Source organism: Petaurus breviceps, unplaced genomic scaffold (genome assembly GCF_028583685.1).
Source record: "Petaurus breviceps papuanus isolate PSGF00001 unplaced genomic scaffold, PetGlider_PUasm1.0 91041, whole genome shotgun sequence".
Classification (NCBI taxonomy): domain Eukaryota; kingdom Metazoa; phylum Chordata; class Mammalia; order Diprotodontia; family Petauridae; genus Petaurus; species Petaurus breviceps.
The window spans coordinates 40,462,325-40,482,591 of NW_027187400.1; the positions used below are offsets into that span (position 1 = coordinate 40,462,325).

Below are 20,267 nucleotides of genomic sequence, written 5' to 3' on the forward strand. Positions count from 1 at the left end.
GGGGGGCTGCCCTCAGGTGAGCCCCTGTCTCCGACTCTGCTCTCTCCGGTGAGTGTCTCACCCCATTAGCCTCTATGTTAAGTTGTCTCTGGTGAGCCCCTGTTCTCTGTCTCTGATCTTCACAGAGAGGGGGCTCACCACAGCCAGGCTGAGGGCCAGGGGAGGGGGCAGCTTAGTAGATTTCTGGGGTCTGGGCTGGGGGGGGGGCGGGCTGTGACGGTGCTCTGACCCCTGGCCCGACACACTCGGGTCCTCTGGACTGCAGACAAGTCTGTCCGGATTTACAGCTTTGCTCTGTTTTGCTGCAGGCGTGGCCCCTCGGGCCGTGGGGTTCCCCTCTGTCTTCTTTGCACACTCAGGACAGGAAGCAGCCGAGCCCCCGAGATGTGACTGTGCAGATCCCTCTGGATTCCAGGGCTCACAAGGAGGGGGGAGCTCAGCCCCGCTGGACCCACCGCACCCTCCTCGTGCTGCTGCTTCTGCTCCTGCTGGGTGCTGTGTGTTTTTTCCCACCCCCTGGGGGGCCTCACTGCCCCCCTCCCCGACTCCGTGGGCCCCTGCACCTCGTCCTCAGCTATGTCAACGGCCCACCCCCGACCTGAGCCCTGAGGGGCCTTCCAAGGAGACCCCCTTCTCTTCCTTTGGATCCCTGGAATAAACTTAAAAACACAGCTTTTTGTAGAGTTGTTGCTATGTGAGGCTTCTACCTCCCTTCCTGTCCCTTCCTGGCTCTGGCCACCTCCCAGGTAGGCAATACATACCTCCATGCTAATAAGAAGGTGCCCATAGGAGGGGTGTTCTGGAGTCAGTGTCTGTCCTGGCTCACCCACTCACCTCCAGTCCCTGCACACCACACACACACACACACACACGCACACACACACACACCCCTCTTTAAGAATGGACACTTGCACACACACACACCCATTAGGAATGGACACTTGCACACACACACACACACACACCCATTAGGAATGGACACTTGCACACACGTGCACACCCACACACCCTTTAGGAATGGACACTTGCACACACACGCACCCTCTTTAGGAATGCACACTTGTGCACGCGCGCACACACATCTTTTAGGAATGGACACTTGCACACACACACCCTTTAGGAATGGACACTTGCTGCAGCCAGTGTTGTGCTCACACTAACCACATTTTAAATGCCCAGTCACATCTGAGGTTTCCAGGGGCCAGATGAATGTTGTGACTCCCATGTTAAAGCAGCAGTAGCCCCAGGTAAGACAGACGCCTCCCAGTCACATGGCAAGTGAGTATAAGCTGGCCTCAGACTCTGGGCTTTTGATCTCAAGACCTGGCAGGGTCGTCTACCTTCGCACCTCAGGGGTCTTGTGGCCCTTGGGGGCAGTCCAGTGGGGTAGATAAGATTCACTCAAGGGAGACTGTTTGGAATTGGGATTTGGAATCAGAAGGGCCTAGATTCAAATCCCACCTCAGACACATTTGGTCAAGTCACTTTGACACTGTGCCTCAGTTTCCTTATCTGCAAAATGGGGGGGGGAGTTGTACTTAATGAACTCTAAGACACCTTTTAGTTCTGCATCTGAGATCTTTTATGGCCATACCTGTCCACTGTGGAGTCAGATCCTGAACTCTGGGGGAAGAGGTGAGTGGCCCACTGCTCAGAGAAGGCTAAGGAACCCAACCCAGGAGGGCCCTGCCTCTACCATGTCCTGCTGCTCCCAGCAGGAGCCCAGGACCAGGCACTGGGAGTGTCTGAACTTCAGAAAACCCCAAGTGGCTGTGCCCTGCGTTTTAGCCCATGAAGTCCTTGTAGGCAATGACTTTTTAAATAGTGGGCTTGTTCAATATCATGTCTACATATGTCTTATGTACATGACTGATCCATCAGCAGCTGGTATGTGCCACAGCATGGGACATACAAAGCGCCGACTGCATTTCTGTGCACCGGCACAAAATCGGTCCATCTTTCTTTATGCTAACTGATGTGATGTGTGACGTATAAAAAGTCGGAGTGACAATTTCTGGGGAATTAATAATTTTATTATCATGCTAGCAGATAATTAATGAAAGGGGTCAGTGGCACTCTCGAATGCCAAAAACCCCTCATGGAACCCACGCAACGTTTATATGCCCTCAGAAGATAGGTGTTCCTGAGGGTGGCAATCAACTCTGATTGGTTAACAATTAATGAGAACGAATATTATAATGAGAGGTAGATGTATTCTAATGAGAGGATGGGGAATGAACTCTGATCACTCAGTCTTGGACAAAGAGATATCTCTTATCTAAATTACCCCACATAAGGGGTCCACTTCTACCCAAGCCTGGCTGAGTGAAAAACAATGGGCCAGAATATGCCTTAGATTAAATTCTTTGTATTGGATGGAATCTCCAACCCAGGATAGAACAGCAATCTCATTCACCACCAACGTCCTTCAGTTCAATGTCCTGAACAATCTACAGGTCCTAATTCGATAGCTGATTATTCAGGTGAGAGAAATAACAATTTCTCACAGATGGAAACACTAATTAGATCTATACTTCTCATGCCAGCAATAAAACTTTATCAATCAAATGTGTATAAACATTCGTTTATATTTCTGTTAGACCCAATTAGAAACAAACCACCAACCAGTAAGGCTATCCTACCAGTTCTCAGTGACAAGGTTCTCTCTGTGCCTGACTGGGGGAAGTGTGTCTTCCTCCCTGGGACATGGAGGTCTGGACGGTCGGCAGACCTTTGCCAGCCAATCAATATTGTCTGAAAGCAAACGTGGGGATGCTTGAGTCTCATGTGAAGAAACACAGGAGTCAGTCTCAGTTACCCAAGATCAGGTTGAAGATTGAGAGTCTTTGGTGGGTTTCCAATAGTGCTAATTATGGGCATTAGCCGGTTAAACTTAAGTTCTGACTGGTGATTGATTACTTAAGCTATTGGTGAAAGGAAAACATCACCAAAGATTACATCATTAGCAAGTGTTTTATTAGCTGTTTACCAGATTTGGAGAACCCGTCTTGAACAGTTTTAAATCTGGCGAACACACGTCGTTTGTAGTTTATCAAATCTAAGGGGCAGATAGGTCATTGCCAAGTTATACCCCTTAAGTCATCTTATTACAGAAAAGCAACTTACATAGTAATTAATCAGTCAAAAATATAAGCTTAAAACAAAATGGAGGGGGTGGAGACAAGATGGCAGAGTAAAGTGAGCACGTTCTCCAAACTCTACAATCCCTTCTAAAGAACCGTCCAATTGAATTCTAAGCAAATAACCAATAAGAAGTCAGGATAAGTCATTTTCCAGCCCAGAGGAGCTTAGGAGGACACACTCTGGTGGGGACTGCCATGGTATCTAATGGGCATGGTGGAAGTGACACCAGTTGTGGGCCTTAGGGGCTTCATCAATGGTAGGGGCTCTAGGGGTACCAGAATTGCTCAGCACTCAGGGACAGTAAGAGGACTGGACTCCCAGTCAGAAAGAGATTACAGGGGATCTCCGGGCACAGAACTAGATACCATTCAGCAACTGCATTGTCCATCACCCAGTTCCAGGGCAGAGAGGAGTGCTTATGGTTACAAGGAAGCAGGAGCCCTGTTTGAAATTCCAGAGTGAAGAGGAAGCAGGGGCCCTACCTCAGTAAGGACCAGGAGGTCAGTGAACAGAACTCTCCCTGTATCACACCATGCTGGAAACACCAAAAACTTACAGTTCCTCCTCCTCCCCACCGTCCACCACTTTAAACCTAGCTATGAAGGCAGCACGACATAAAAATCAGAAGATCAGATCAGACATCCCCACCACTCCCAGAGGTGATCACGGTTCAACTCTAACATATATAGTCCAAAGTCAAGAAATAGGTTAGAGGGTGGCTAGGTGGCGCAGTGAATAGAGCACCGGCCCTGGAGTCAGGAGGACCTGAGTTCAAATCCGGCCTCAGACACTTAACACAAAAACTAGCCGTGTGACCTTGGGCAAGTCACTTAACTCCAATTGCCCTCCAAAAAAAAAAAGAAATAGGCTAGAGACAGGAGCAAACAACAACAAAAGAACTTGTCTATAGCTCAAGCTACACATTCAAAAGACAAAGACTTTAAAACATCTAGAATCAAAGCCTCAAAGAAAAATGCAGATGGGACACAAGCCCAATGAGAATCCCTAAAACAGCTAAGAAAAAGATTAAAAAAAAAAAGCAAAAACTGATTTTAAAAATCAAATAAGAGCGGTAGAGGAAAATCTGCGAAAGAAATGAGAGTAAATGCAAGTAAATTATGAAAAGAGAATTAACAGCTTGATAAAAGAGGCACCAAAAACACTGAAGAAAATAATTTCTTAAAAATCAGCATTAGGCAAACAGTAAAAGAGATACACAACTTTACTGAAGAAAATAACTCCTTAAAAATTAGAATTAGTCAAGTGGAAGCTAATGACTCCATGAGACATTAAGAAATAATAAAGTCAAAAGACTGAAAAATAGAAGAAAACAAAATATCCCATAGAAAAAACAAATTCCCTGAAAAATAAATCAAGGAAAAATAATTTAAGAATTAGTGGACTGCCTGAAAGCCATGATCAAAAAAAGAACCTAGATATCATATTTCAGGAAGTTATAAAGGAAAAGTTCTCATATCTTACAACCAAATTACCAACATCAAAATGAATAGGGTAAATCCACAATCAGTGAGGATGAAATTAAGGTAATTAGGAGCTTTGTTGTCCAGTTATGTGACAATAAAACTGACAATCTAAATAAAATGGATAAATATTTTTCCCTTCTTTTTTATTTTTTAGTTTACATCATTAATTTTCACAAGGTTTTGAGTTACGAATTTTCTCCCCATTTTTCCCCTACCCACCACCCCAAAATAGCGATCCTACTGAATATCCCCTCCCCCAATCTGCTCTCTCCCATATCTTCCCCCATCCCCTCTGATTTTCCAGTAGGGCACAGTGGACTTCTATGCCCCAGTGCCTGTATAACTTATTTCCCAGTTACATGTAAAATAATAATAATAATATATTTTTAAACATTTGATTTTAAAACTTTGAATCCCAGATTCTTTCCCTTCCTCCCTCATCACCCACCCTTACTGGGAAGATAAGAAATTCAATATAGGTTGTACATGTGTGGCTAATGCAAAACATTTCCATAGTGGATATATTGTAAAAGACTGACTATATTTCCCTCCCTCCTATCACACCACCCACTTGTTCTATTCTCTACTTTGATCCTGTCCCTTTTCAAAAGTGGGTGCTTCCAACTTCCCTGCCCCCCCCCAGCCTGTCCTCCCTTCCATCATCCCCCCTCTGATCTCCTTCCCCTCTACTCTCCTGGAGGGTGAGATACCCTATTTAGTGTGTATGTTATTCCTTCCACGAGTCAGATTCAATGAGAATAAGGTTGACCCATTCCCTTTTGCCTTCCTATTCTTCCCCTCCATTGTAACCATTTTTCCTTGCCTCTTCTATATGGGATAATTTACCCCATTCTATCTCTCCCCATCTCCTCTCATTATATTCCTCTCTCACCTCTTAATTTCACTTTTTAAGTATCATCCCTTCCTATTAAATTGGTCCTGTGCCCTCTATGCATACTTGTACACATATATACACACACTCACATATGTATTCATATGCCCATATACCCTCCTATATAGACATATATACACACACATTTCTATTCCCTTCAACTATTCTCATACTGAGAAAAGTTTCATAAGTTACAATTATCTTTTTTCTATATAGGAATATAAATAGTTCAACTTTGATAAGTTCCTTATGATTTCTTTTCCCTGTTTACCTTCTCATGCTTCTTGTATCTGAGTGTCAAATTTTCTATTCAACTCCAGTTTTTTTTTATCAAGAATGCTTGAAAGTCCTCTATTTCACTGAATAACCATATTTTCCCTTGAAACATAATACTCAGTTTTGTTGGGTAGGTGATTCTTGGTTTTAATTCCAGCTCCTTTGACCTTCAGAATATTATATTCCAAGCCCTTCGATCCCTCACTGTAGAAACTGTCAGATCCTATGTTATCCTGATTGTATTTCCACAATAATTCAACTGTTTCTTCCTGGCTGCTTGTAATATTTTCTCCTTGATCTGGGAACTCTGGAACCTGGCTATCATATTCCTAGGAATTTTCTTTTTGAGATCTTTTTCAGGAGGTGATCAGTGGATTCTCTCAACCTCCATTTTGCCCTCTGGTTCTAAAACATCAGGGCAATTTTCCTTGAGAATTTCTTGAAGGATGATTTCTAGGTTTTTTTTTTTAATCATGGCTTTCAGGTAGTCCAATAATTTTTAAATTATCATGGGTAAATATTTTTTCTTAAATCCAACAAACATAAATTACCCAGATTACTAGAAGAGGAAGTAGAAAACTTAAACAATCCTATCTTTAAAAAACCAAATTGAAAGGCTATAAATATGCTTCCTAGAGGAAAAAAAAAATCCAGGACTCTATGTATTTACAAGTAAATTCTTCCAAACATTTAAAGAACAATTAACTCCGATATTATTTCCAAATTAATTCCAAACTATTTGAAAAAAATAGGTAAAGAATACTACCAAGTTCCTCCTAAGACAGAGGTGGAGAACCTGCAGCCTCAAGGCCACATGTAACTCTCCCGGTCCTCAATTACAGCCTTTTGACTGAACAAATCCCCTTAATAAAAGGATTTGTTCTGTAAAACTTGGACTCAGGCAAAAGGCCACACCCAAGGACCTAGAATGCCACACATGGCCTAGAGGCCACAAGTTCCCCACCCTTGTCCTATGACATAAATATAGTTTTGACTCCTAAACCAGGGAGAGTAAAACTCTCCCTTTCTTTCAGAGAAAGAAAACTGGACTAATTTCTTTAATGAATATTAATGCAAAATTTAAAAAAATGCTAGTAAGTAATAAATACATTATGATCAGGTGGGATTTATATCAGGAGTGCAGGGCTAGTTCAATATTAGGAAAACTATCAGCATAATTGACTCTATTCATAACAAAAACAACAAAAATTGCAACATTACAACAACAGAGCAGAAAAAGCTTTTAACAAAATGCAACATCTATTCCTATTAAAAACAGTAGAAAACATAGGGATAAATGGAACCTTTCTTAAAATGCTAAGCAGCATCTATCTAAAAACATCATCAAGCATTACTGATAATGGGGATAAGCTAGAAGCTTTCCCAATAAGATCGGGGTGAAGCAAGGATGTCCATTATCACCACTATTATTCAATACTGTAACAGAAATGCCAGCTACAGCATTTACACAAGAAAAAGAAATTGAAGGAATTAGAATAGGTATTGAGGAAGCAAAGCTATCACTCTTTGCAGATGATACGGTGTTATACTTGGAAAATCTCAGAGAATCAACTTTAAAAAAATAGTTGATACAGTAAAGTCATAGGATATCAAATAAACCCACATAAATCATTACTATTTCTACAAATTACTAACAAAACCCAGCAGGAAGAGATAGAAAGGGAAATTCCATTTAAAATAACTGCAGAAAGCACAAAATACTTGGGAATCTACCTGTCAAGATACATACAAGGACTATACGAACACAATTATAAAACACTTTTCACAAAGAAAAAGACAGATCTAAATTGCTGGAGAAATGTTCATTGTTCATGGGTAGGCCAAGCCAGAATAATAAAAATGACCATACTACCTAAATTCATTTACTTACTCAATGCCATACCAATCAAACTACCAAAGAATTATTTTTTATAGAGCTGGAAAAAATAATTTAAAAAATTAATCTGGAGGAACAAAAGATTAAGAATATCAAGGGAATCAACAGGAAAAAATTAAAGGGTGGGGATCAAGCAATGCCAGATCTCAAATTACATTACAAAGCAGTAATCATCACAGCAATATGGTACTGGTTAAGAAGTAGAGCACATGGTCAATAGGTACAGAACTAAATGACCACAGTTTGATACACCTCAAGATCCCAGCTATTGGGGCAAGAACTCACTATTTGACAAAAGATGCTGGGAAAACTGGAAAGCGGTCTGGCAGAAACTAGGCATATAGGTCAACGTACCTCCCAGGGCTTATTGTGAAGATCAAAGGAGATAATTATTGTAAAATGCTTAGCACAGTGACTGGAACATAGTAGGCACTACTTAAATATTAACTATGATTATGCCAAGATAAGTTCATAATGGATTCATGATTTAGATATAAAGGGTGTCATCATAAGCAAATTAGCGAAGTATGGAAAATATCATCGGTCAGATCTATGGACAGGGGAAGAGTTTATAACCAAACAAGAAATAGAGAGAATCATGAGAGATAAAACAGATCATTTTGATTAGGTTATATTAATAAGGTTTTGTACAAACAAAACCAAGGCAATCAAATTTAGGAAGAAAGCAAGAAACTAGGGAAAGAAATCTTTTATAGCAAGTTTCTTTAATAAATGTTTTATTTCTCAAATATGTAGGGAACTGAGCCATATTTATAGAAATCAAAATCCTTCCTCAATTGACAAATGGTCAAAAGATATGAATAGTTAGTTTTCAGAAGAAATCAAAGCTATCAATATTCATGTGAAAAAAAATGCTCCAAATCACCATTAGAGAAATGCAAATGAAAGCAACTTTGAGATACCACTTCACACTGTCAAATTGACTAAGATGTCAAAAATGGAAAAAGACAAATGCTGGAGGGGGTGTGGAAGAACAGGGACACTGATACACTGTTGGTGGAGTTGTGAACTGGTCTAACCATTCTGGAGAACAATTTGGAACTACACCTCCATAGATCTGATAGGCAATATTTTCCATTCTTCCCTAATTTAGTAATGCTATCACCCTTTATGGCTAAATCATGAACCCACTCTGAGCTTATCTTGGTATAATAATAGCTTTGAGGCAGCTAGATGGCTCAGTGGGAGAAGACTCGAGTTCAAATCCAGCCTCAGACACTTACTAGTTTTATGACCCTGGACATACAACTGGTCTTAATCCACTGTAGAGGGAAATGGCAAACCACTCCAGGATCTTGGCCAAGAAAACTCCACAGCCAGTATGGTTACCAGGGTCACAATGAGTCAGATACTACTGAAAAACAACAATAATAGCTAATATTTATATAGTGCCTACCATGGGCACTAAAGTGCATTATGCACTTTACAATAATTTGATCCTCACAATAACCCTGGCAGAGAGGGAGGTGCATACCCTTTGTCCTAGTAATAATACCTCTAAGTCTGTATTCCAGAGAGATCAAAGACAAGGGAAAAGGACCTATTTGTGCAAAAAACAATTATAGCAGCTCTCTGTGTGTTGACAAAGAACTAGAAATTATGGAAATTGGGCTTATCAATTGGGGAATGGCTAAACAAATCATGATATATGATTATGATGGAATATTACTGTGCTATAAGAAATGACAAAACAGGATGCTTTCAGAAAAACCTGGGAAGATTTATGTGAACTGATGCAAAGTAAAATGAGCAGAACCAGGAAAACATTGCATACAGTAACAGCAATATTGTATAATGATCAGACTTAGTTAATCGGCTCAATACAATGATCAATAACAATTCCAAAGGTCTCTTGATGAAAAATAGTATCCACCTCCAGAGAGAGAACTGATGAACTCTGAGAGCAGATTGATGCAGATTTTTTCAGTTTCTTAATTTTTCTTGCCTTTTTTTTTCTTTTTTGCAATATAGCTAATGTGGAAATATGCTTTGAATGATTTCACATGCATAATGGTATCGTATTGCTTCCTTTCTCAATGTGGAGGGGGGAGGAGAATATTTAGAACTGGAAAAAAAAGAATATTTTTTAAAATGATGAAATTTAAAATCTTGACAGTTATGTCAAGACAACAAACATTTTCACTCCAGGTGCTAGGTGCTGACCAAAATGAAAAGTCTCTGCCCTCAAGGAGCACAAAGTCTATCAGTCAGTCTGTAATAAGCATTTATTAAGTGCCAACTGTTGCCAGGTACTGGGGATATAAAAACAAAAAGCAGTTCCCTGTTCTTTTTGGGGCAGGGGGAGGACAGAGCAATTGGGGTTAAGTGACTTGCTCAAGGTCACATGACTAGTAAGTGTTAAGTGTTAAGTGTCTGGGGTCAAATTTGAACTCAGGTCCTCCTGACTCCAGGGCCAGTGCTCTCTTTTCACTGTGCCACCTAGCCACCCCCAGTTCCCTGATCTTGAGGAGCTCTCTGATGGGGAGACCACCAGGAAATAACCACGTAAAAAAATATACAGGTTAAAATACGGGATAATGAACAAGGGCAAGGTCCTGTGATGAAGAGGGTCTGGGAAAGGCTTCCTGCAGAAGGTGGGATTTTAGCTGGGACTTAAAGGAAGTTGGAGAGGGCAAGAGGCAGAGATGAGGAGGGGGAGCATTCTGGGAATAGGGGACAGCCAGACAAAATGTCTGAAGCCAAGAGATGAGAGCCGTGGGTGGAACAGCCAGGAGGCTACTGGCACTGGATGGAAAGGATAGGACAGAGAAAGGGATGAAAAGGCTGAAAGGGCGGAAAGCCTCAATTATGGAGGATTCTGAAGGACAAACAGATCTTGTGTTTGCTCCAGGAAGCAGTAGGGAGTCACAGGAATTTATTGGGGAGGGGGTGACATGATCAGATCAGTGCTTTAGGAAAATCACTTTGGTGGCTGAATGGAGGATGTCCTAGGAGTGGGGGGGGGGGAACTTAAGGCAGGGACTCCCTCCTCAGCAGTTACTACAGTAAGCCAGGGGTGAGGTGATGGGAGTCTGCATCAGGGTGGCAACAGTATCAGAGGAGAGAAGGGTATTTGGAAGACACTGTAATGACAGGCCTGGGCAGCAGCTTGGATATGGGGTGTGAGAAATAAGGAATCCTGGTTGTCTCCTAGGTTATGAGCTTGAGGGCCTGGGAGGATTTTGGTTCACATACTCAAAGTTGAAAAGACGCACCCAGGTGCGTTCTAAGATTCCATCTTAGAATCGACTTCAAAGAACCCACTTAATAAATGCTTAACTTGCCAGTCAACATTTCCAAGGCATCTCCCAAATGAGGCCTTAAAGAAGACAGTTCATATGCCTCTGGCAAATGGTTTAAACCTTTCCCCATCGGGTCTTCCCTCTCAAGTGCCTAGCCCCACGTTATTCAGAGATTTCAAACAGTTTTTCCCCAACTATCTGGCCTCACTGTACTTCACCGAATACCGATCTCCTCTAATCAATTCCTCAATCAACAAATCTTTATTAGGTGTCTGGCACAAAAGATACAAAGAAAAAAGCAAAAACAATACCTGCCCTCAGTAAGTTTACATTCTAATGAGGGAGACAGGAGCACAGCACACACCCGTCCAATTCTGATACAAGCTTGAGATAACTTTTCACATCGAATGATATACTCTCTAAAATGCCCGTAAACTGTAAAATGCACAATGCCTGGCATACAGTAGGCACTTAATAAATGTTCCCTTCTCTTCTACTGTTTAACATCTCAGGGGAAAATCAGTGCACTGAAGTTCACACAAGAAACAAATCAACTTACAATTAAAAATAAAATACGAAGTAGAAACTAGAAACCCAAGGCATCAAAGACCTGCAGCAATGAGGGCCAAGTATACTCCTTGGGTAACCCCAGGCTTCAGCCAGCAGACACTGGCCCAGATTCAGGAAAAGGAGGGAAAGATGAAGATGAAATACCCTTGGGAGATCCAGCAAAAACAGGAGTCACTTTGCCCCACCAACCTAACCAAATCCCAACCCAAAGACTGGGGTTTCCAAAATGTCCAAGCCAGAAATTCCTGTCTTGAAGTTAGATGGTATCATTCATCTAGCCAATTCTGACTGAACCCTAAACTTGGTTCATTTTTTCTCACTAGCCGCGATGATAGGAGGGTAGCCAGGAGGCCATGTGGATGGAGCGCCAGAACCGGAGTCAGCAAAACCCGAGTTCAAATTTGACCTCAGACACTTACCAGCTGTATGACCCTGGGGAAAAACACTTCACCTGTTTGCCTCAGTTTCCTCATCTGTAAAATGAGCTGGAGAAGGAAATGGCAAACACTTCAGTATCTCTGCCAAGAAAACCCCAAATGGAGTATGAATAGTTGGAAGTAACTGAACAGTGATGACAGAAACCCTTTCCAGATGATTCTGGGCCAAACCCCAATCTTAACCCTAACCCTACACAAGCTTTCTTCCTCCTCAATCCCCCAAGGAAATACAGATATTTGGGCATAAAATGTAACTTTATTTTAAGAAGAACAACCATGGCTAAGGACCAAGGGTTTTGGGAGGTGGAGATGGATCTCCTATTCCAGAATCTTCAATGTGTCCCCTATTGCCACTCTGCAGACCTAGAGGCCCTCAGGTTTGGGAAAGGAGCCTGGACAGGAGGGTCAATCAATAAAAGTGCCTACTGTGTCTGGGATACAAATGCATGAATGTAAGAGTACCTAGGTTCAAGAAACTGACATTATAAGGGGGGTGGGGGAGAGGAGAGAGCAAGGAGATATGTACACTGTATGTTTGCATGCAGAAAATAAAAAAAAAATACAAGGTCCTTACATACAAGGTAATTTGAATGGGAGAACACAGGTACTTGGGGGAATAAGAAAATGCTTCCTGTCGATGATAATCAAGAGAAAGGAATGGCAAACCACTCCAGTATCTCTGCCAGGAAACCCCCAAAGAGGCTACCGAGTGCCAGACAAGGCTGGAAAAAGACCTAATGAAGATCTGATAATGTTTAAGTTGTATCTCAAGCTTTTGTTAAGCACCTACTATATGCCAGGTACTGTACTACCCACTTTATGAGGGAATGAAGAAAGGGAGGGAGAGAAAGAGGAAGCAAGGGAAGAAGGAAGAGAGGAAGAAAAGAGAGGAAAGGAAGGGAGGAAGCAAGGGAAGAAGGAAGAGGGGAAGGAGAGAGGAAAGGAAGGGAGGGAGGGAAGGAAGAAAGGGAGAGAGGAAAGGAAAGAAGAAGGAAGGGAGGGAAGGAGGAAAGCAGGCTGCCCCTGGGGGTACCTTTTAGGGTTTAGGGGACTCCCCGTCCTCCCATCTCACATCTGGAGCCGCATGTGCCCTCCCACACAGAAAAAGCAGACAGACGCCTTGGCAATGGGGCCCACTTTATTGGGGAGCGGAGCGGGCTGGGAGGGTTCTGGGGGGTGCGGGGCCGGGTCACCAGGGGCTCCAGCCCCGTGGGAGTCCTGGGGGCTTTGGGGCGGCCTCGGAGTGCGGGCGGGGGGTCCTGGACGGTGCGGGAGTCTCCGTGCGCCCGCGCTCAGTCTGCGGGCCGGGGCCAGGCGTGTTCCGGGGCTGCGGGGTCCCCGGCGGAGGCGGCGGCGGCGCGGGCCCGAAGACGCCCAGGCCCGTGGTGTGGCGCTCCCGCAGCTGCTCCAGCTGACGCCGGCCGCGCCGGTACAGGTACTCGATGCGCAGCACGTCGGTGCGCGGCAGGCGCGCGTGCTCGCGGAACTCGGCCCGCACCCGCGCCTCGGCGCCCGGCTTGCCCCGCGCGGCGCGCAGCAGCTCGCGGTACAGGCCGAGCACCTGCTTCTGCAGCCGGCTGGGCCGGCTCATGGCCCGAAGGGGGATGGCGGCCGCGGCTCCGGTGCAGCCTCGGGCGCTCGCCGGCACGTCACGTCGCGTCTCTGGGCCTCAGTTTCTTCATCTGGAAAACGGGGACGAAGGCGCTGGCACTCCCTCCCTCCCTCCCTCCCGGCGTGAGGAGGAGAGCGCTGTGCGAACCTCCAGGCATCTCCGTCCTTCCTTTCCCCGGACGCCCGAGCCGGCCTCTCACTCACCCGGGGGTCGGGGCTCCGGGCCTGCGGCCTCCGCTCCACGCCGGGCCGGGGCGGTCCCCGCACGAAGGGCACACGGTCCGTCCGGGCGCTCCAAAGCGACCTCGCGCCATGCTTCCGGATCTGCCGCCGCCCATTGGCCGCCGGGTACCGTGACGTAACAATGGGTCCCCCTCCCCTCCACCCGGGTCCTTGAGTGGCCCGGGGTGGAGCGGGCCCGGCCAGTGGGCGGAACCCCAGAGGGGCAGGGGCGGGGCTAAGCGACTAAGGAGGGATGCTTAGCCACGCCCAGACCCAGCAGGGAGGACCCGCGATGGGCGAGCGTCTCAGGCATCTAAAGGGATGCTTCCCTTGGAAGCGAGCTTAGGGACTGGAGCCAAATTTCCTGCTTAGGTTTGAGGTCAGGAAAATGCATCCCAAAGTGGAGTAAATGGTCTAGGGAGAGGAGGGTTCCCTCCCTGGAAGCCTTCCAGCGAAGTCTGGCTGACCATTTGTCAGGGGATGCCCTTGGGGCTGTGGATGGGATCGAGGAAGGGCCTTTCCACGCTTGAACTGTACTGATTCTGTGACTGGGTGCTCAGGTCCCTGAGGGGTGAGGGCTGGGGGGACTGGACCCTCAGGGCTCTGATGGCACAGACTCTTGGGGAGATTGTGTCCCTGAGGAGACATGGGGGATCGGGGAGACAGAAGCCTGGGTGTCTTTGGGAGGTATAGGATAGGGTAGGGGGGAGAGGGGGGGTCACTCAGCAAAGCTGGACCTAAGGAGCTATAGTACTGGGTCCCCAAGGGGTCAGGGGCTAGGGCCTAACTCCCTAAGGATAGAGGAGTCTTTGAAGAAGGGAATAATAGGGAAGGAGAATCCAGTAGAATGGGGGGAGGGAGAGTGTTGTGAGGCCACAAATGCTTCGAGTCATTTGCCAAAATCCATTTATTGATGACTTCGGCAGAGACAGACAGTGCCCTGGTCAGAGGTGCCAGGCCTTTGTGGGAGTGGGGGTAACCACAGACTACATTATTATCAAGTGGAAAAATAATCTTCGTTGTAGACAGGAGAGTGCGCCTTCTTCATGCTGTGGCCAAGAAACAAGAGGCTGGGGTTAGGGGACCGTTAGTTCCTCTGGCTTGTGGGGCCTAGATCATCTGGGATTTTGCTTGCCTGGGTCCTGGGAAGGAACTATATGGAAGGACTAGAGCTTGACACTTGGGGTTAGAGAAAAGGGGTATTCACTCCCTGGGAGGGGGATTATTGGGTTGGGTTCCTGAAAAGGGTCAGGGCTTAAAGTCTGGATGCCTGGGAGGGAAAAGCAGTAAGCTCCTTACCAGCGACTGAAGTCTTGAGCTCGGCAGGACCAGAAGACATCCCTCAGGCTAGTAGCAGGAAGTCCACCCCTGAGTCGAAGGTCATCTTGGGGGTCCCCATTAAAGTCACCACAGGCAGCTCGCAGTTGCCCACCCAGGGTTCGGGCAGCCCTCAGGACCACTGCACCTTTTGGGCCCACCAGCACCCAGAGAAGGGGTGGTCTCTCCACAAGGACCTTACCTGCTCCAGCCCATCGGGCAGTGACCCCTCTACAGACCTGTGCTGGGAGCTGTGCCCTGTGCCCATTCACCTTAGGAGGAGAAAAGGAAGTCACAGGGCCTGGCTGAGGAGGGGGGCCAGGATACAGGTGTTCCTTGGGGGTTGGGGATTGGGGAGGAAGAGTGAGAAGTTGCCTAGGTTGTAAGAGAGAAGACTCTTTAGGGCAATAACCCAGGGGTCCTCCTAGCCTTTCTTGGAAGTCAGTAGAAGGTCATTTGAAGTTGTGGTTGCGGTCCCTAAGGGTCTTTGAGAAGAGTAATTTATTGAGGGGTCATCAACTTACCCAGACCTCCCTGTTGGGCCCCACAGCCACACAGCCTTCCCGGAAATGAGTGATGACCCATGCTGGTGGTGCTGGACAGGCTGAGCAGGGGGGGTATTCTGTGACCACCCGGAACCAGGCAGGATTCTGGGAGTCGGCCCCACCCAGGGCTGCCAGCTCATAGGCGCCTGGGGCAGCAAGGATGGGAACTCTGCCTTGGAAGCCATCAAAGGTGGTGAAGAGACCTCCAGGTACCAGGCGACAGGTGGCATTGCCCTTGCCCAGAGGTCCCCTGCAGAGGCGGACCCCTTGGTCTAGGACGCATCCCAAGCCTTGGGGACACTGGAATGGTTTGCACTGTAGGTGACCCCCTGACTGGCAGATGCAGCGTTCCCGGCAGCCTGGGAGGATCAGAGACTCCCCAACCTGGGGAGAGGGCACCTGGTCAGACCTGACCGTCCTCCAAAAATCCACTCACTCATTTCCCAGGGAAACTTTCAAATTGGCTCCTTCACTCTCTTCAAGGTGCCAGCCATTCTTAAGAGACCTGCCCTTGGAGTTTTACCCTAAGTTCCTAAGGTTAAATCAAACAGAGTCTTGGACAGATAGGGCCCATAAATCTAGTCTATTTATTTTACAGGTGAACAAAATGGGACCTGGGGGGGTGGCTAGGTGGTGTAGTGAGTAAAGCGCTGGCCCTGGAGTCAGGAGGACCTGAGTTCGGTTCTGCCTCAGACACTTAACACCAACACACACACACAAAAAAACTAGCCGTGTAACCTTGGGCAAGTTGCTTAACCCCAGTTGCCCTCCAAAAGGCAAAAAGAAATTTAAAAAAAATGGGGCCTGGGGAAATTAGGTCATTTTATCAAGGTCTCACAGGTAATAAGGGAATTTTTCTACTCAAATCCTTGATTACCTCATCTGCAAAATGGAGAAAAATCCCTGAAATTTGATGTTTATAAACCTTAGGAGTGAAGCACTGGCCTGTAAGACTGATGTCCAGGGTGGCTGAGGCTGGTGGATCCCTTGAGCCCAGAAACAGGTCAAATCTGGCATCAAGTTTATGTGCCTCCCTCCCACACCTCCTGACAAGTCACTTAACTTTTTCCTGCCTCAGTTTCCTCAACTGTAAAATGGGGATGATAATAGCACCTACCTCCCAGAATAATTGTGACCATTAAATTAGGTAATATTTGTAAAGCATTTAACACAATGCTTGGCATATAGGAGACGCTTTAAAAAAATCTTAATTTCCCTTCCCCTGAAAAAGTCCTATAAAAAAGCATCTATGGTGATTGCCTGCATCCTTAATTTCCTCATTTTCTGTACCTTCTGGGACCTTAGCCCCAAAGTCATTCCCTCACCGATACTTTCAGTCTCTCCCTTGACCCCGGTTCTTTGCTATCTGCCTAAAACATGCTCCCAACAAGCCTTCCGTTGCTATATTGGAAGACTAATACATGCAGAGCCTAATTGGTTTGGGAAAAGTTACCTGGTGCTTCCACTTCCCCACTCTCTTTAGCCCCAGCACAAAGTGGTATCTACCTTCATTGCCCTCCTGAAATTTCTCACCTAGGTCACCTCTTAATTGGCAAATTAACTGGTCTTTCCTTTTTCTTAAAAAAAAAAAATTGATAACATTTGTTTTTTGCCTTAGGGTTAATTTCCATCTCTCCTCCTCTAATAACCCCCTCTTATGACAAAGGAAAACAGGAGCCCCCAAGCTTAATGATGCTCTGTTCCACACCCATCATCCCCTACCTCTCCAGTGAAAGAAAGAAGGTGCACTTCATCTCCTCTCTGGGACACAGTGGCTCATTTGAAGTCACCTAGTTCAGTTTTGTCTTTTTTTATTTGCACAGTGGTAACTACTGTGCATGTATCTCTTCTTTCTAGACCAGCCCATGCAAAATTCCTCCTTGTTCCTAGAGCCACAATGCCCCAAGGCCTCGGAGCTCAGAAATTTGTGACTTGGCCAGTGACCTTAGCTCCATCCTGAGCCTCTCTGACCCCACCTCGACCACACTGAGTTTCTTCCTCCTTCATCTGATTCTCCTTTTATAACCATTCCTTCTCTGTCTCCTTCCCCATTGCCTTGTCATGCTTCCAGTCCATTAACATGAGGCTTCCCTTGTTCTTCCCCAAGGCTCTGGGTTTTGTTTTGTTTTTCCCCATAGGAGCTCATTTTACAGATGGGGAAACAGCGCCAGGGAGGGGGAATGACCTGTCCAAGGTCATAGCATAGCAGACAACAAAGGTGGGATCTGAACCCAGGTGTTTTGGCTCCAGAGTTGGGCTTCTCTCCATTATATCCCTTAGTTTCTCCTTTAGGGGTGTGTGTTTGTGTAGAGGTCTTTTTTTCTCCTTCCTTAACAATACACAGTTTATACAAGCACAGACCTACATTGAATGGACCTTCAAGGCCATCAGCTCCATCATTTTGCACATCCATCCCCTAATTCTCCAACTCCCTAGATGATTTCCAAAACAATATCTTCAGCCCTGACCCCTTTCAGGCTCAGTATGTCCCAAACTAAGATGATCATCTTTTCCTTATTAGTGTGTTAAGCTTCTCTTGGTCACAGAACTGCCTTAATGTACACAGATCATAAAAGTGCACATGTGTGCTTGCATGCCATGCACTAGCCACCTTCCCCAGGGAACAGGGAGTGATTAAAAATTGGGGGTGATGCCACCACCTGAAGAATGACTGACCAGTGGGGCACACGGATGTAAGGGAATCTTCCTATGCCTTATGGTTGGTTATGGTGGTTGGTCTTTGTTCTCCAAGAGGACCAAAATTCCATCACTATGCTAGGTCGAGTTTCAATGTGTCCAACTGTGGCTGATTGGACCAATACAAGGCTTAAGAAAGAATGAATAGGAAGGATTCACAGGAGCCTGACAAGGCTTCTATGAACTGCCACGGGCAGGAAACAGAACCAGGGAACTCTCTACAGGGAGACTACCACAGTGTAAATTGAAAAAAAACAAAAACCCAGTAATAGCAAAGACTGAAACTGAATGTTTTGTAATTTAAGAGAGCAAGATGTTTGGGCTCTGTTGGAAAATGTACTGCCCTTCATTTCACAGGTATGGGACTGTAGGCATGGAACGTCACCTTATTAGACTCAGTGGATATGTTGGTAGGCATCTGGAAGTAGTACTGTAACAATAAAAAATCTATTTGACCTTCAAAAAATGAAAAAATTATTATTAGATTATTTTTTTCCTCTTTCAGAATATTCTTTGTTACAGAGGATAACTCATTGGGTAGGGAAGAGAGTGGGATAGATTCAGAAATGAAGGTGAAAGAAAAAAATCAATAAACTTTTAAAAGAAATTGTATGTCATGATTGCACATGGATGACCTATATAAGATTGCTTACTGTCTTGGGAAAGAAGGGAGGGAGAAAAATTTGGAACTCAAAATCTTATTTAAAAAGGAATGTTGAAAAGCCATTTTTACATGTAATTGGAAAAAATACCATTTCCAAAAAATTTTTTTTTAATTTTATGTAAGCCAAGAAATTGGAGCGCCACTCTGGCACACTGGCAGCTGGGTGGTTCAATGGTGAGAGCTCAGGAAGACCTGAGTTCAAATCCCTCTAGCTGTGTAACCTTGGACAAAGTCACCTAAGTGCTGTTTGCCTCAGTTTCCCCAACTGAAAAATGGGGCTAACAGCACCTACCTCTAAGGACTGTTAAATGTGTGAAGCCCAGCACATAATAGGTGGTATGTAAATGCTAGCTGCTATTATAATTATTCAGATCTCGATGATATTCTCAAGGGCTTCTCCTGTGACCATAACAACAACAACAGCTAATGCTAATGGAATGCTTCAGGTTTCCAAAGCATTTTCCTGCATCATCTCATTTGGCCCCACTGGATCTTCAGGCTGGTTCCACTGCGGGCAGTTTTTAACTTCTCCATCATTTGCCTGAGATGACTGAGGATCAAGAGTCATAAGTTTCTCACAGCTGCTGCCAGGATAATATGGTGGGAAGAGCTCTCAACTCAGGGGCTCTTGGTTCAAATCTCTCCTCCATCACATATTACCCTTGTGACCTTGGGTAGGGTATTTCATCCTTTGGGGGATGAGGGCCCTGGACTCGAGGACCTCAAAGGTCCTTTCTAGCCTTAATCTGAGGTCTCTAAGAGGGGAGGTGAATGTTTGCTCTCCATAGCTAGACATACCCACCTCTAATTCTTGACTCTAAGTGACTATTGCCAACTTTATCAGCCTCAAAGGAACATTCCCTTTGAATCTTCCTTCAAAAGAAAAAAAATCACTCACAAGTCCTGCTTACCTTACTTTGCATCAGTACACACACAAGTATGAATGTGATAATGACACATCCCCATCATACTCAGGCCCAGAGGGAAATAGGCCAGTGTCCAGGGAATAATAAATACTTGTTGACTGACTGATTGATAGCCTTCTAAACAGGTCTTCCCCATGTCACTCTCTCCTCTTCAGCCCATTATTCTTACTTCTGCATAAGCAATCCTCCTTACATAAAGATCTGGTCCTGTCATTCCTCCATGGGGAAAAAAATCTATTGCTTTCCAAGTAAAATTTAAACTTCTCTCCCTGTCATTCAAGGCCTGACATGATCTGGTGTCATTTCACTTTCCTGGTCTAGA

At 45.2% G+C, this 20,267-nt stretch overlaps 2 protein-coding genes across 2 annotated transcripts in view; one reads left to right on the forward strand and one right to left on the reverse strand.

Moving 5' to 3' along the window:
* Window positions 1-671, forward strand: part of SYNE4 (spectrin repeat containing nuclear envelope family member 4) — a 2,930-nt gene extending 2,259 nt beyond the window's left edge. The window contains exon 5 of the mRNA XM_069078631.1: window positions 309-671. Within this exon, the coding sequence (XP_068934732.1) occupies window positions 309-602 (294 nt within the window). The 3' untranslated portion in view covers window positions 603-671. The remainder of the gene's footprint in view (window positions 1-308) is intronic.
* Window positions 672-12,199: 11,528 nt separating this feature from the next.
* On the reverse strand, window positions 12,200-13,999 carry SDHAF1 (succinate dehydrogenase complex assembly factor 1). The gene is made up of 2 exons (XM_069078673.1): window positions 13,779-13,999; window positions 12,200-13,645 (listed from the first exon to the last, which is right to left on the reverse strand). Exon 2 carries the CDS (start codon window positions 13,552-13,554, stop codon window positions 13,153-13,155), a length of 402 nt encoding a protein of 133 aa, XP_068934774.1. The 5' UTR covers window positions 13,555-13,645; window positions 13,779-13,999; the 3' UTR covers window positions 12,200-13,152.
* Window positions 14,000-20,267: the final 6,268 nt, after the last annotated feature.

Bases quoted from the DNA above. Each gene is read 5' to 3' on its own strand.
- SDHAF1 (XM_069078673.1), bottom strand. From the start codon at position 13,554: ATGAGCCGGCCCAGCCGGCTGCAGAAGCAGGTGCTCGGCCTGTACCGC.